Genomic DNA, 18,349 nt, shown 5'->3' on the forward strand with positions numbered 1-18,349 from the left:
TAATGGACAAATACTTTTGTCGTTTACGCCAACTTCTGCAAGAAAAATTGTACGCCCTCAGAAATAGGATTAATTCGCCAAAAAAAAAACCGAAACTTTCATATGATATCTATTTAGGATTTTATTTATGAATGATCCTTGTGATCTACCGCAGCTTAATTAACCGATGGCGTTACAATGAACATGATTTAATTTCACCTCACAAAACACGTCAAATACCAAATAACCCTCGATTTTAGAGACCAGCTTAGAAGACTCTGTAATAAAGGCAGAAAAGGAAAAGTGAAAGAAATTCACACGGTATTAATTACACTATCAGGATTAAAAAATTTCAATCTCCGACCTTTAATTAAATACAAGAGCATCTTGACAAACATATGAAAATCCAACCGAATATCGTCGATTATGCTATAAGGAATATTTCACGCTACGTTTCAGATCTAAACAACAGCAAGAACGATGGAATCGTTTAACGCGCCTTGTTTTAAAACAAGAATCTTTCTATGAGTTAAACCTGTTTCTTTTAGATGCAATAAGAATCTTCCTCCGTTCCTGATACTACTATAGAGATTGTCATAATATTAACCTTTTGATCCTGAAGTCCGAAAATGCTTTAAAGTTTATTCTTCTCAAAATATACTTAATTTTAGAGATCGATCGAAATTCGAAATGGTACTAATATATCACCGACCCGAAGACGGCCGTGACATCTACTATCATTGATGATGTTACAGCTAAAACTTCTGAAGGCACAACATTTATCATTTCAGACATCGGCAAACGTTATTAGCACAACCCGATTTATTCTTACGACGAACCCCTCCTCCTGATGACAATTTCTGATCATCGCGCGCGGAAACGGTTTCCCCAAATCATGAAGATTAAGATTTGGAAATCATGAACAAAAACAATATCGGACCTTTTTGAATATACCATTCTATACCTGACAGTATTTACGTACAGCATCGCTTGATGAAAGAAAAACATGGGCGACTTTATAAATTAGATTTTATTATAATCATTTATTTTGTTCGTTGTTCTGGTGATATCTACATATGTAGTATAGATGTCATTGGTAATTAATTCAGTTAATTCAGTTAAATATGATCTTGTATACTATAATTCAATTAATCTTAGTATACTAGATTGTTGGTAGCACAGCAAATCACGTATCGTTAGTCTTTTTTTTTAAAGCTCTTTGAAAGTGAAAATTTTTTAGGACGTTATCTGTTACTATTTTTCGATAATTTTACCGTATGTTTAAACTTAGAATAAAAATTTTTACCTGGGAGACTGGATAATTGAATACGTGTCTTTAATTATTGTCACGATAAAATGAACGATAGATAATATGTGCGCAAAGGATCAAAATAAACTTTAGATATTATTTTAGCATTTACTACTAACGTTACAACGAGATATTTGTTTGATATACAGTACATTATTATTATTTTTTTTTTTAAAAAAAAAAATTTATTATTGAATTTAAGCAATCCCCACATGATGTGACGAGTAATTCTCACGCAAAGTATACAGATTTAATTAAAAGACCTTTTTCATTATAAAGAATTTATTTATCATTCCATATAATACCCGTAGAATTATCATCATCCCAAAAACCTCTACAATCAATATGTCCAACTACTCCTTTCATATTGTATTTATTAATTAATGAATTCCAATTACTTGTATGATCATATAGATGTAAAGTTTTTTTATCTTTCCAATTATTAAAAAATTTTTTCAAGGATTTTATAGAAAAATATCTATAATCAATATGAATTTTGTATAAATTATTTGGTGCCGATTTTAACAATAAATCTAAAAATTTACAACTTTTTAATTTGTCATCACCTTTTATTACAATTACATCTATTGCTTCCAAGTGTTGACATTTAGTTAAAAAAATTTCCAATTCATCCAAGTTCTGATTATTTAAATATATTGAAGCATATTTTATATATGGACAATTTTTATAAATTGCCTGAATATATTCTCTAGAATGAGTGATTTTGATGGTTCTAATTTTAATTTTCCAAAGATTTCCTCCTGTATTTTGAATAATCTTTATTGCTATATGAATTGATATATATTCAAGTTCAAGTATTTGAAGTTTAGGATATGTCGCAACTGATAAATTCTTCATCATTATTTCATTTTCTACATACATTCTTTCAGATAATATTAAAGTTTGTAAATTTACAAACTTTGGGAATAAAATATATGAAAAAGTTTTTTGTATTGATAAATTTAGATAAATTATTGAATCTGCATGTTCTTCTAAAGCCTTAACAATATCATCTTTTTCACGTTCTTCATTTGTAATCTCTTCTACCTTTATATATTTAATTCGTTTTTGCGATTTAATTAGTTGAGCAAGTCCAATGTTGTCATATTTAAATTCTATATAAATCTTTTCTATTAATTTACATATATGTGCCATTCCATAAAATAATGATGTTTCTAAACATGATTTACAATCAACTTCATTTAGATTTAATAAACAAATTTCCGCTCCAGGAAATAGATATATTGCATGTCTTACTTCCCCTAAATCCAAGTATCTTATATTTGAACATTCACTAACAAAAAGTTTATAAATTTCTTGTTCTAATAAAACTATTTGAAAGACACTTAAAAAACCTCCATAAATATCTTGATTTAATAAAAAATTATGAACACAAATATGTTTACAAAATCTAACATAATTAAATGAAAGTTTTTTATTAAGTTCCTCCTTTGAAATGATACTGATATTATGAAAGATTAAAAGTTGTTTTGATTTTTCTGATAAATGTGTTAGAATTATATTTAATAAAATTCTTTTTCTTTTACTAATTAAATAATCATTATTGATTTCAAAATATTTTAATGGACATTTCCATAAAGTTGGGATGACGAGTTCACACCATTGTTTATTAACCAATAAACAAGAAAGTAAAGAACTTCCATCATTATTTAATTTCTGAAAAATATAATGAAGTATATCGTTATATAACTTTGCCATTTTTTTTTTTATTTTGTATTTTTATTTTAAGGAAGGAGAATGATATTGATATACAAGTTAGGAATTTAAAGCGCGTATTTATTTATGTTGATGTCGAGCGAGTCGCGTGATTCGTGTCAGATGACAATGTGACAATTGATTAGTCATCCAGACGCGTGATTGTACAAGCCACTTAACTACTTAAGCCATAAATTAAGCTATTACCAAAATCTTCAAAAACTCGGATATGTAAAATTACATTATTTACATTATTACGTTATTCGTTTTATCTATTCGAACGCTCTAAACAATAACCTCTAACATTATTACATTTTTTATTCTCGCGTATTATTTTATGAAAATATAAAACAAAGAATTTTGCTTTCAAACTTTTTATGTAATACTTAATTTTTCTGCAATATCAATCATGAAAAAATATCACATGCAAATAGAAAAAAATGTTACTATAAAATAACATGCAAATTTCTTTGAATTTGAAAGATCTTCCTTATCTTCCTGCTTAAAGCCCTATAAAAAATTTTTATCCGAATATTTCCATTATTTCTCCGTGTCTTCCGTAAAAATTCCGTGAAAATGATACATTCACGGATATCTGTGTTAGCGAGATGAAAATTTCCATGATTTAGGGCTATAAATTCCATGAAAATGACACATTCACGGAAAAAACATGGAAAGATAAAACACGGATGAGATTTTTTACAGGGAAGGTTCCCGTACTTATTTACCTATTGAAAGCAATCGCTATACTCCGTGCTTTTAATTTCATATTCACTTTATGACTTACGAATAAATCACTTTTAAGTTATAAAGCCACGTTTTTGTACATATAATACGCAAGGATAAAGATAAAGCCGAATGATATGTAGATTTTCTCTCACCGTCTCGCCGTAATATTATGTCCAATCTTAAACAAAGCATTGCTTATTAATTTTTATTAATTTTTTTTTTGTAAAAAATAAATTTTATTGAATACTCGAATATAAACTTTAGCTACTACCATCGAAATATTAATTTTTTTTCTTATTATAATAGAACAACATTAAAAAATTTGAATAATTTAAATAGTATACTAATTCATACGGTATTTATACATTTAATAATTTGAATAAATTTATTAAAATTATTTAAATTACAAACTAAGAATTTTTGTAAAACATTTACTACTCTAATCTTAGTGTTTAAATAATCCATGATAAATAAATAAATAAATAAATAAACGATAATAATTTAAAATATAAAAAAAAATATTGTTTTAAAATTTGATTCATCAAAAGACAATTTAAAATCCATCTAAAGATAAAAAATAGATTAATTATTTGCTTTATAAGGAAATTTATATTTTTCTACTTTATTTTAAGAGCTTACCATCAGGAATTTCCAGTTCATCTTGTTCTTCTGAATGAAAGTTTGGATTATTATATACTTCATCATCATCTGTAAGGGATAAATAAATAGAATTAAAACAGTATTAAAATCGTTCGTTATTACATAAAATTTTCACCTACCATCGACATATTTTTGAGTTTTCTCTTTTTCGTCATCTAAATTTTAAATAAAAGTCGCGTTTAATAAATTAAATTGATATAGTGACTTTATTTGTTAGTGATTTACTTACTATTTGAATTTATTTGCAACTTTTTAAATAATTTAGATAATTTTTTACTACTATCTAAAAATTAAGATATTAGAATTAATATTTAAATCGATCTCGATTTGACAATAATTAAAATATATTACCTCTAAAAATAGTAATTACTTTTGATGATTTGCTACTATTCTGCTCATTTGATTTATTAAAGTCGTCAACTAAAAAAAATTAATTATTAAGCATCATTATATGATATTTCAACGCTATAATGTTATTAAATACTTACTATTGTTAGGAATGTTAAAATCATACAATTTACTATGAAACCCTATTATTGGATAAATTAAAGTATTTTAAAAACTAAATTATTATAGTAACCAAAAAATGGTAGAAATTATTATTTATATGATTATGCCTTCTTGTTCTTCTATTATAATAAAAAAGATAACATTAATATTGTAATTTAAAATAAATACACTTCATTAATAAAATATTATACACTTTTACCTTCTGTTGCATTTCTTGGTTCAGGTAGATTTCCAAAGTTGTGAATTTTACTTGTAAATAATCTGCTACTCGTATAATTTTCTTCTACTTTATTCATTTCTAAATTATCCATTTCTGATTTGAATAATTCATCTGACATATTTTGATAATATAAATTAATTCTTTTTATCCTTTTCCTAATTTCATAAATATTAGGTCTTTTTAATGGATCAGCATCCCAACATTCTTTCATTAAATTTTTATATTCTAATGGAGTTCCTGGCACAATTTTTGGCCTTATACCGTTAATAATATTCATTACAATATCATTTTCATGTTCATAATTTATAAATGGTGTTTGTCCAGATGAAATTTCCCACATAAGAATTGCAATACTATAAATATCAGATGCAAAAGTATATTCTCTTCCAACAATAACTTCGGGTGCTATGTAAGGAAGATTTCCATATATACTTGTTGAAGATTTATCTGCAGGTCCACAAAATCCAAGATCACTAACACACCAAGAATTATTGAGTTGAGAATATAATATATTTCCGGAATGCAAATCTCTATGAATTGCTTTCTCTTTATAAATATAATAAAGTGCAAGAGTTATTTCATAAATAATTTTCATTCTATCTTTCCATGTAAGTTGATTATGATTTTGTTGTAAATATTTTCTTAAATCCATATCCCTTTTCATCATTACAAGCATATAATTTCCATTTGATGGATTTTGCGTTAAACCATAACATCGAACAACATCCGGCCATTTATTACTTATAGTTAAATGTGATTTAGCCTAAAAGTCAATAATTTGTAAAAATACTAGTGCTAATACAAAAATTACAACAATTTTATAAAATATAGAATACAATAATACAAACCTCTTCAAACCAACTTTGATTTGCACTTTCAACATTTTCTAATTTTTTAAGTATTATTTTAATGGTTCCACCTCTTTCTAATTGTTTTTTTCCAAAATTCCATTCATCATATCTTCCATCAACCCAATCTGCTGTATAAATTTCAGAAAATCCACCTTTTGTTAAATATTTAATATTTTCTAAATTACTATATGGGATCCATTCAACTACCATATTTGGCATGAGTGATTCCATTTGACATTTCTGTATTAAATTATCAATAACATCATTTCCAGATGTCCAATTTGAAAAATCTTCTTTTAAATAATTTCGAACACAATATTCACAATATAATGTGGCTAAACATTCTTGCTTACAATTTTCACAAATTCTTTTTGTACCATCATCATACAAAATTTTATTTCGATCATAACCTTTAGTTAACCATCTTATTGCATAAGTTTTTTCATCATTTGTAAGAATTTTATCAGCAAGGGCTGTTTGTTTTTGAAATTCAAATTGTTTGTGTATATTATTGTAAATATTAGTATCTGTTAGCATTGTTGCTCTATTAATTGTTGCATAAATTAATTCATATCGAAGGGTGGACATAATGTAATCAATAAGAAAGAAAGAATAAATGAATTATTTAAGTTCATTCACTTGATAAATTAAGTAAAATGCAAATTGTTGATCAAAATTTCATGTTGTCCCATATAAATTTTGTGACCTTGAGGCGTAATATTTTACGCCTCATAACCAAAACAAGAAAAATATTACTACAATAATTTACGTTTTTCGTTTTTTATTTTTATTTATTTTTTTTTTTCAGATATAATTTGCGTTTAACAAATTTGTCATACTTAATGAATAGATAATAACCTTATTAATATTCAATAATTTAATAAACAAAAATCAATGATTGGACTATTAATTTGTAATATCTTACTTAAAAAAAATCAATATAAAAAATAAAATAACAGATATTAAGTAATTTATATTCCAAAAATTTACTTGGATTTTTATGTTGTATTATTTTCATTTCTATTATTAAATTAAATTATGTTACAATATATTTAGTAATAAAAAAAAAATTCTTTTTATATAGTGTTTTAATTTTACTATAATCATAGGACTGAAGAATTAGGACCTAATTTTGTAATAAATAAACTTACAATATAATTTTCCGGTAAGTCAAATTAAAAGTGATTTATTGTAGGATTTTTTAATATAAAATCTTTTTATTTAATAAAATTCATTTTTTAAAAATCTTTTTTTAATGAGAAATTTTTTTTATAAAATCTATGGAAATTTTTTAATAAAATCCATTTAAATTTTTGATATAGATTTTTGTTGAGAAAACTAATGTGAGATTTTTTTTGAGAAATTTCTGCATCAAATAATTGATACATTCGGAAAATTTACAAAATTAATTTATTGTTGACAAAGTTGTTTAATTGAAAAATCTTAAAATATTAATAAAACAGAAATCGGCGGAATATGTATAGTTTATGAATCGTAAAAATGGAGTTGGAAATTTTTCACGTCCAAAATATTAGGACGGAACAAAAGTGGAAGAGTTCAAAAAAGTATGTAGAGTTTACATTTTTAACGCATTTCGACATCACGAACTGTTTATTTATTCCTTTACGAACACGTAGATATAAAATTTTCACATTAATGTATGAGCGTTGCCAAAAGTGTAAACCCAAAAAAGGGCCAAGGAGGGCTAGGTGTATGTCATAATGTCAGCGCTTAAGCCTTAAGAGGAAGAAGTAACCGAGGTTTAGGACTACAAAAAAGACGACTATTAGCTTTATTTTGAGGATTTTTTGCTCTTTGGTTTTTTTTCGGTCTTTTGGAATTTTCGTTGCCTTGTTTTTTTACAATTGCCGTAGTAAAATTCAGCACAGTCGTGATATTGTGGTACAATATTCGGCAAATAATTTGCCGGAACCTGATGACAAATGACCGCAGCAATTATCACGAGAAAAATTTAGATTGTAGGCTTAACACTTGGGATTCTGTAGCTACGGTGGATCGTTATTCTTATGGTGGTCTGGATTTAATTTTCGAGAGAGTTAGGCTAACGTCCTTGGAAAAGGAGACTTTACATGATTTCGTGTAAAAGATGTTCAAAATAAGAATATAAAGTCTCTCTTTTAGTTTAATTAGAGGATTGTGAAGGTGGAAATTAAAATCAACATGACCTGTTCAAAATTTTTTGAAGTTAGATCCAGTAAAGAGGTATTGGATGCGTGGGCGAGAGAGGAATCTTCGCCCATTTTCGATTACGTTTACATAGCTGATTTAGATTTCGGAAAGTTTTCTACCCTCAGTTTTTTTTTGGATTCTTGTACGACGTTTGGAACTGTTGTCTTGTACGCCCTGGTTATGAAGCGCCATCAAAAGTCTGGGGTTTAACCCAGATTTCCCTATATTCCATCCCGGATCTTCCTGTATTTTATCCCATATTTTATCCCGGATCTGATCTAAATTTTATCCCGGATTAATTCCTTAAATTTCACCAAAAATTACATCACACCTAATTACCATACCCTGGATTAATATGAGTATATACAGTATAAAAGTTAGTTTGTTTGTGGAATTTTTACTTTGTATGTATACTTTATCATAAATTTTTTTATTACATACAAATAACACATAATTCGAAGTTTGATCAACGGTTACACAGAAGACAATTACACAATATATTAAAATACGAGATTTATTTTTTTTTTTATAAAAAAAAATTCAAATATAAATAATTAATAAAATGGAAATAGTTCTCTCAGATGTAAAAGAAATTATCGAAGCTTTAGAATTGGCTAATTTAGTAAAGAAAAAGTATTAGGATTATAATGTAGGCAAGAAATCCTATAGCTATTTTATTACTGAAATTAAAAAAAAAATTAATTAGCCCGTTTATCGATTACAAATACTTATTATAACTATGTTAATTTTTTTTATAGGTACTTAGTATTTTGCAGCTTCAATTTTTTTTCACTTAAGTTCTGCGAGAAAATTAAAAATTTAAAATTTAATAAAGAACATGAAAAAGCTTAAATATGATTGTGTTTATAATTTATTTATTTAAAGATGAATGCACATAAATAATGACATGCTAGTATAACAAATAAAAATATTTAAATTTTTATTTTCATATTTTAAAGAAATTGCATAGGACTTCAAGGGGTTGAAAAAGTGTATGGCGATGTATGTATTATTTTTTTTTCACTACAATTTTTCTATATTTAGCAATCAAAGTAGTACGTACGATTTAAAATCTTATTTATTTTATGTGAAGAATGGCAGGATCATCAAAAGAACAAAACTAACTAATTAAAGAAAGAAGTTCAACATAAATCTGTCATCCAGGGGAAGGAGAAGCCTACCCGCGGACCCAAACTTCTTTTGTCCGATTTAAAATCATACGTACTAACAAAAAACGTAAACTACTGCCAAACAATCACGTGATCTTAAGTTTTACGATTTTCCAGCATATTGGAAGGACAATGATATATATGAAACTTTAAAGAAAGTAGGATACGTAGAAAGACTAGAAGTCAAATTGAATTATAAATATAGAACCGTGCGGGCTAGGATTCGCTTGACAAAAGAAATGGAGGAAAAGTTTCTGAAAGGAGGATCCAATATAGCCATAGCAAAAAATGATCGGTACTATTTTTTTAGGATGTTTGACGCCAAAATGGACGCTACAGCAATAAAGAAAAGATAAGAATGGCAAGCTTATAAAAAGTTAAATGAAGAAGAAAGTACAAAAATAGAACATGTGTTATTAAAACTTTTCAATTTAAAGTATGGTGGACATTTTTCAAAAGTAATCAAGGTAAACAAAGTAAAATATATTTTGATGTACTTTAACAATGAAAGTGATCTACTTAAGGCTATATATAAGTCGACCATGGACGATGAAATGGGTAAAGGACTTCAGATGAAAAGTCAAGACGAGTTAATGGACGTACAAGAAGAGATTTGGAGTGAACAGATTCAAGATGCCAACGCAAACAAATTCTAAGAATAAATTTGTTGACGCCCAATCTGATCCTCTATCAACAATACAGAGGAACATGAGGAATTTGACAATTTAAATTCTAATTTTGCTGAAAGATTAGAGGAAGTAAATAAGAGATCAAGCTTGTCAGAGAAGAAAAAGAAAAGGAAAAGCGGTAGATAAAGGAGATAAAGAAGAAGAGGACAAGGACAATCTTAACAAAAATAAAAAGCGGTTAGTGACGACGCAAAAACAAAGAGAAGATTCCGATAGCGAATAAACAAATTTGTCTTTAAAAATTTTAACAAAATTTAAGGATAATGCTTAGGACGACACTTGGATTTGACTAAAAAATGACGTTTTTAAATGATTGAACTCTTTGGGCGCTTTTTGAGTATTTCCAGCAACAGTGTAGTTTTTTTGTTCATTTTTCTTAATGTAAAAATTTTTTTTATTTTTTATTTTTTGTCAAGGTTTAGTTTTTGTTTTATTCTTAGATTTACGTTTAGTGATCAATAATAATAGTGCAAAGCCTCTAAAATTAGAAAATATTAAAAAAACCAAAAACATCATAAAATTAGATTAGTTAGTAGCGTAGTGAACAATAATTTTTAGATCAAGCACAATTTAGTTAGATTTAAAAAGAAAATTTCATTTTGTTCAATTCCTTTAGTTATAGAGGGTAAATTATTTATTAATTTGCTTTCTAAGTGTTTTAGAAATTTATGTAATTTGCTCTTTGTATAAATTACTTAAATCAATAAACGCGTTACTAATTGTAAAAAAAAAAAATAAATAAACTACATACTATTTTACAAAATCATACTATAACAAGATCAGATACACCTATATTTTATCCCGGATTAATCCATATTTTATCCCGGATCTGATTTATATTATATACATTACGAAATCAATTATTGATTTTGGCCAGTCTATTTAAAGATGGTGATTTGTTCTGCCGAAATTAATTCATAATTTCAGCTGAATTCATAATTCCGCCCGAAATTAATTAATAATTTTAGAAGAATCCGTAATTCCAGCCAAAAATCGAAATTCAATAATTCCTGCTGGAATTAAGTGCGTAATTCTGGCCGAATTTACATATTTAATTTCAGAATTTCGGAAACATCTCAAATAAAAATTTAAAGTTATAAGAGAAGTTTCTAAAATGGTCTTATAAACAAAAAAAAAATCTGATCACATGACTTAGAAACATGTGATATAATCCAAGGAATCAAATCCAGATCAAATCAAATTAAAATTTTAAAATCCTGACTCAATAAATAATAATAAATCGTTTTAATTTATCATTTTAATTCGTTCCTCATACATACCAGTAGAATATTTATTACATAAATATACAATTATTTAATTATTAATTGCATCGACTCAAGAAATAATACAAACAAATATTTGAATTCATTTGTCCGAGGCATAATAATTAAAAATTTTTGAAGTTAATAAACTACATCATAGATAAGATTTCTATCATAATTTGTAACAAATTTAAACATTATTTAATATTTTACATGGTGTTTAAGTATACATTCCAGCCGCTGAACTTAATTCAAACTTTTTGGTCTATATATAAGAAAAGTTTTATAGTTCTCCCTATAAAGAGTTCAATTTTGTCATACATAAATTTGTGATAATTAAAATACAAAACACTTTAAATGAGGTTTAAAATTTTATATGAAATTACCTAAAAACTTTTCAAATCGACAAAAAATATCCTTTTCCAATATCGTAATGAATGATTATGAATTACCACAAAATGATCTAAGTCTCACTAAGAAATATAATAATTGAATAAAATACAAAGTCATTTTTCATTATATATAACCTTATATTTCAAGTTCGAAAATTAGTATTGGATTTAAGGTAAATTGAAAAGTGGAAATTTATTTTATTTGACAAAAGTTGAATATATATAAAAATATTTATGCGATACAATACCAAATAATCAACTATAATTAAATATTTCAAATGAAATACTTTATTCGAGTGCTATCCTGTTCCACTCGATTTTCTATTGTTTTGTTCGCATTATTATTGGTTTAAATTATTAATTCCATGAGAATTAAAAAAAAAATGAAAATTTTAAAATTTAATTTTGATCATTCTGGTACTTTTCAAGTTCTCTCCTTTTTTCGCTAACTAATGATACAAGTGCTCTACAAAATTTACAAACTTTTTAGTCACTATCACCTCATACCATATGAGTATTTACCACCCTGTTAATTATGCCTAAGTATGCGAAAGTATATTTTTTATATGAAAATTTTGCAACGACTCATTACAGCACTACAACACTATGCCTTTAAACTTTAATAGTTTAATATCACATATCAATAATTGTCGTCAGCGTCGCGTAATAATTTTTACTTTTACGCGTTAATGTCGCATAGCTTTGACACGGACAAATTTTAAGGAATTTCACATTTTGTAATTATATAAATATTTATTATATTTATTATAGTTTTATACGTAGAAACTTGTTTAGAAACCATCTGTTTTAAACCTAAAGATTTTATTTAGTTTTTCTAAATTCCCATTTAATTAAATTTGGATACTAGCTTATATTTTCATTTAGCAATCAAATGCAGAAAATTTGGTAAATGTGCTATACGGGCGGTGTAATGATTATTATAATGTTATTAAGGTTTCAGATAATCAATGATATTCAATTTCTAATATTAATGTAACAAATAACTTCGAAATTGATAATTATGAAATATTTCAAGTTTTTTTTTTTTAAAAAAAAATATATTACTTCATTTTTGTTAAATTTAAAAAATGTTTTTTCGCATCTTTTAACTTTTATCGAGAAAACATTGAGATATAAACAAGAGAAGAACACTTTTAATGAACTAAAAACATTATTTGTAACCTCTCATTAGATAGGACGGAATCGAAGACTAACATTCCTATCTATTTCGGAACGAAAGAGACACAAATTATCTAGTAGATCTTCGTCAGTTTAAAAACACTTGATAAGCTACCAGGATCATCAGCAGTCGATTGGCACGGAACGTCAAAATACGGTATAATAATTTTCCTTGAAATTACACAAATAGATTCTTTTTATTCATTAAGTAATGGTTCTTCAACTAAATTTTCTGCCACCTCCGTAAAATTTCATTCTCCAAGTTGAGTTTCTTCATGCTATAATCAGAGCTCAATATAACAATATTTGGTATACTGTCTGGTATATTAAAAAAACTCGATATAACGATAGAATTTTACTTTCCCATTATAGATGTTTTTCAAAGATTTCAAATACTAATCCCAACATATTTTTATATCGGAGTTTGACCATATACTGTACACTTGAGCACTTGATGATATTGGAAGAAGTCATCCTGGTAACGCTCTTGAGCCACCATATATATATCTTACAAGAGAGAAAAGAGAGATTATATAAAAGGGAGAAAGTCTTTCAGTTAGGAAACATCTACGACGTAATTACAATGATGATGAAATTCAAAACAATATGCTTCTCTGAAGGATAATAGGTTAACAGGGATAAATCGATAAAAATTTTTCATAAATTTTGAAAAAGGAGAAAGACGCGCTTTATTTTGTGCAATACGAACAAAGATAGAAGTAGCGTTTATCCGTTTAAAATTCGGATATCCATCATCCGTCAGATTACTCAGATACCGCCGAAATTAAGCACCTCACGTTTAATATAATAACCAAAAATAAGCACCTTTTGATGATATCTCGATCGATATTCATTCAAAAATTATGAAATTTATACCATCGATAGAAATTTGGACATTAAGAGTTAACATATACTCGAAATTAAGAAATACGGTAAATTAGGTTTTGTTGACGGATCGGATGACGGACTGAGATCGGGTTAAGTCGGATCATCTGTCAGTTCCTATAGTGAAAAAATTTATATTATCGTTCTTGCAAACATAAAGAGGAATTAACTAAATTTAGTTAGACGAATCATCTGTCGATTTTTCTTGACGAATAATCACATGTTGTTCGGATCGCGAATAATGGATGATCCACGAATTGAAAAACTAGATAAAAATTGATTAAAATTTACAATAAATGAGATCAAAAGTTTGATTAATGAAATATTTACGTTGATAGGGTAAAACATATAAGAATATTATTCCGATGCGCCAATAACTTCATATATTACATGCACAAACAGTTAAATAATAATGCATGAAAGTATTTAAATATTTAGATTTATAATCGATTCTTACTAATGTATTACAAATTACAATATCGCAAGTACAATGTTAAAATTTCTTAAATATTATATAAAATAGGAAATATAAAATGGGGAAAAAAGTTGCATATTACGGAAATTGTAGATAATTGATATGTTCAATATCTATATAAGCCTTAGCTGTGGGAATATTTTATTTTGTAGATCATGTAAAATCATGTTATATTAGATTATCAATAAACAAAATCAGAGGTCATATGAGAAAATCATGTGCATATAAGGAATGAACAAACAACACTTTACGTTTGTTTATCTGTTAATTTTGTTTGTTTGTTTCTAACTTTTATATTGAAAATGGATAAATTATTTTATTTTATATATTTCGTTTTTAACCTACCAAATTTATACATATGTTTATTTTTTTTATAAAATTTTTTTTTTTTTTTTTTTTTTGAAAAAAAAAATATATATGTATGTATGTATGTATGTATGTGTATCTATCTGATTATTATATATTAGGTCGGATTTTTTTTTACAAAAAAAAGTTTTTACCAAATTAGAAAACAATAGCACGAGCCTTACAACAAATCACATTTTCACGCACCAAAAAAAAAAATATTCCAGTTAAACTTGTATAATAAAATAAATAAAGTATACATAAATGAGTATTTCAACAACAAACCCCTAACATTAATTGTATATAGAAAAATCGATTATCATCAAAAAAAAAAAAAAAAAATTATACGACTCCTGAATTTCGATCTCTTTTCTTTATTCCAAGTATCAAAAAAAAAGAGATAAAAAAAGTAATTTTCTTGTTATTATTCTCTTCATTAATTTTTGTAATATGGAAGAAGCAACTTTTCAAATTACTCAGTTCGTATTAAGGCCAGACATTGGTGATGAAGGAAGTAACATAAGAGTTCGAACAAACTTCTTTGAAGTTACTAATATGCAAGATACGAATATCTCACATTACGATGTAACGATAACACCTACGGTCCCTAAGCGATTAAATTGGAAGGTATTTAACCGTTTTGTGGAGCAATACCGAGAAGAAGCCCTTGGAGGTGCAAGACCGGTATTTGATGGTATGTATTCAATAACAAAAGAAAAGGAAAAAAAAATATTTTTTTTTTGTTACACAAATATCCAAAAATCGAATAAAAAAAACGAATCGGTATTATATAATTTTACAATATAATTTCGACATGATATCAATATTTTATTATATAATCTCTTTTTTTTCTTAGAATTATCAATATCGTATGATGTCTAAATATATGCCTGTGTTTAAAAAGAGGAAATTAATACTAACTAATCGCAAATTTTGGTAGGAAGAACAAATATGTTTGTACACAGGCAATTGCAATTTGAATCCGCTACTTTTGACGTAAATATCTTTATTTTTTTTTACCTTTTTTTTGACGTTTTGGCATTAAAAAAAAATTGTTTACCGAGTTTAATTATTAAAATTAGGTGGAGTTAGAGGAAGAAGACGTGCCCGTGTCTAGAACACGTCCACCACGAAATTTTAAAATTAAAATAAGACAAACTAGAAATATTGTCATGAGAGATCTATTCCAATTTTTACAAGCAAGAGGCAGTTTGACAAGCAATTGTCAAATGGGTAAGTTTTTTTTTTTCTTTTCTTTTTTTTTTAACAAGAATGAATCTAATAATATCATATTTATGTAATAAGCAATAATGGCAATGGATATTATTATTAGTCACAAGATTTCTACAATATATCCTACTGTAAATAGATCATTTTACACTCCGAGAATTACTCATCCCCTCTCTGGGGGTATTGAGGTTTGTCAGGGGTATTACCAATCAGCGCGTCCCACGAGAGGGAGAATGATGATAAACGTAGACTTAAGTGCTACTGCTTTCTATGAAAGTGGTCCACTTGTTCAGATAGTTGCAAACATATTGGATCGTACATATAATGAACTGTATGGAGGTATTTCAGAAAATGACCGTCAAAAACTTGAGTGGATTATGGAAGGTCTTAGAATAAGAGATAATCATAGATCGGGAAATAGACGAAAATTTAAGGTTGAGGGATTGACTCAAACTCCAGCTTCTCGCACTATGTTTGATAGAGGTGATGGTAGTATCATCGATGTGAGAACTTATTTTCAAAATGCTTACAATAGACCTTTAGTATATCCATTACTTCCTTGTGTTATCGTAAGGAGAAACGTTTATCTTCCGATAGAAGTCTGTGATGTAATTCCGGTAAATTGTATATTCTTATATTCCTAGCGATATCATATTTACTATGAGAAAATATTTAAAAAATTATTTCGTATAACAGGAACAACGCTATATGCGGAAATTGAATGATGAGCAGATAGCTAATATGATGAATTTTACTCGTCAAAATCCGACCATTCGGGCAAATAAAATTCAGGAAGGTCTCAATATATTAAATTACCGAAGAAATGAATACCTTCAACAATTCGGGATGAGTATATCAACTGATATGACTGTGGTAAGTTTGAAATTTTATTATTGCATTATAGAAATAAATTTATAATTGAATAATTACAAAAATACGATCTTAATTTTACAGGTGAACGCTAGGATTCTCCCCACTCCAACCATTGAGTATCACCCGACATCAAGGGAGTATCGTATCCAGCCGAAAGATGGAGTATGGAATTTACGAGATAAAAAAGTAGCAACTGGTGCCACCCTCGGTTCATGGTCAGTTTTGGCTTTTGAAAATGATACCAGATTACCTGATCATGTTATTTACACATTCGTAAGAGAATTGGTTAGTACGTGTCAAGATACGGGAATGGTAAGTTTAATGATACAAACCCATTTTTGTATGAATTATTCGGCTTTTTTTTTAACTGATACTATTTCAATCATCTATTTTTAACAGAATATTCCAAATAGGAATCCTCCCATATTACGCGCAAATATTCAAGGAACTACTGAGGAATCGTTAAAACTAGCCTGGCTGAGGGCTGGTAATACGGCGAAAGCTCAACCACAGCTTATTCTTTGTGTTCTCCCGAACAGGGGACTGCAATTATATGCCGAAATTAAGCGTGTTAGCGACACAGTTATTGGTGTCGCAACACAGTGTATCCAAAGCATACACATGAGAAACCCGAAAAAACAATATTGTGCGAGTGTTTGTTTAAAGTTGAACGTTAAACTTGGAGGAATGAATTCATTTCTCATTCCCGAACATATTCATTTTGTAACAGAAAGGCCCACTATTTTGATAGGCGCAGACGTATCTCATCCTGCACCTGGTAAATTATATTTATTTATTTATTTTTTTTTTCATACGAATTATTTTTAATATATCTTTGTTTCTCATATTTCTTCAGGCGATAACCAAAGTCCATCTTTTGCTGCTCTTTGTGCTTCAATGGACGCTAAGGCATCGCGATATGCAGCGTCAATTAGAGTTCAAGCCAGGCGTTACGAAATAATTGCAGATTTAGCAAATATGGTTAAAGAATTGTTAAAAATATTTTATCAGACTTGTGGAAGAAAGCCTGAAAGAATTTTATTTTACCGAGATGGCGTTTCGGAGGGCCAGTTTAACAGTGTGCTACAAATTGAAATAAACGCTGTTAGAGGTACTTATTATATATCAATTCTCGATTTATTCATATTTATTTATTTATTTTTTTTTTGATCAATTTTTAATTGCCACAGCCGCGTGTCAAGCTCTTGAAGCTAGGTATAGACCTACTATCACATTTGTTGTGGTGCAGAAGAGACATCATGCACGATTTTTTCCGATGGAAAGGCAATATACCGATAGAACCGGAAATTGTTTTCCTGGTACCGTTGTCGATGTTGGCATTACACATCCATTTGAATTTGACTTTTGTAAGTAGCCGAATTTACATTAAAATATAAATTTTGTAACATTCCTCAATGACTTTAAATCCTTGATAGATTTACTAAGTCATCCTGGACTACTGGGAACGTCCCGACCAACGCATTATCACGTTTTATTTGACGAAAACGGATTTAACGCAAATTCGTAAGTTAATTTAATTCAATTTAATTTAATAAAGAATATATATAAATAATTTATGTATTTATTAATTTAGGTTACAAACATTATCTTATAACCTCTGTTATATATATGTGCGTTGTACGCGTGCGGTATCTTTGGTAAGATTTTATAATATATTTGTTATCG

The 18,349-nt window shown here is 27.4% G+C and overlaps 2 protein-coding genes across 2 annotated transcripts; both read right to left on the reverse strand.

Annotated features, from left to right (window-relative positions):
* Positions 1-1,570: 1,570 nt before the first annotated feature.
* Positions 1,571-3,059, reverse strand: OCT59_024450 (uncharacterized protein; the record flags this gene model as incomplete). The annotated part of the gene is made up of 1 exon (XM_025325435.2): positions 1,571-3,059. The coding sequence occupies exon 1, from the start codon at positions 3,005-3,007 to the stop codon at positions 1,571-1,573; it is 1,437 nt and encodes a 478-aa protein (XP_025181126.2). The 5' UTR covers positions 3,008-3,059.
* Positions 3,060-4,286: 1,227 nt separating this feature from the next.
* On the reverse strand, positions 4,287-5,078 carry OCT59_024451 (uncharacterized protein; the record flags this gene model as incomplete). The annotated part of the gene is made up of 7 exons (XM_066135440.1): positions 4,287-4,297; positions 4,373-4,441; positions 4,513-4,548; positions 4,623-4,676; positions 4,745-4,813; positions 4,882-4,923; positions 5,072-5,078. 7 exons carry the CDS (start codon positions 5,076-5,078, stop codon positions 4,287-4,289), a joined length of 288 nt encoding a protein of 95 aa, XP_065991462.1.
* Between the last annotated feature and the right edge of the window lie 13,271 nt (positions 5,079-18,349).

The sequence above is a fragment of the Rhizophagus irregularis genome, chromosome 4, assembly GCF_026210795.1.
Source record: "Rhizophagus irregularis chromosome 4, complete sequence".
Classification (NCBI taxonomy): Eukaryota; Fungi; Glomeromycota; class Glomeromycetes; order Glomerales; family Glomeraceae; genus Rhizophagus; species Rhizophagus irregularis.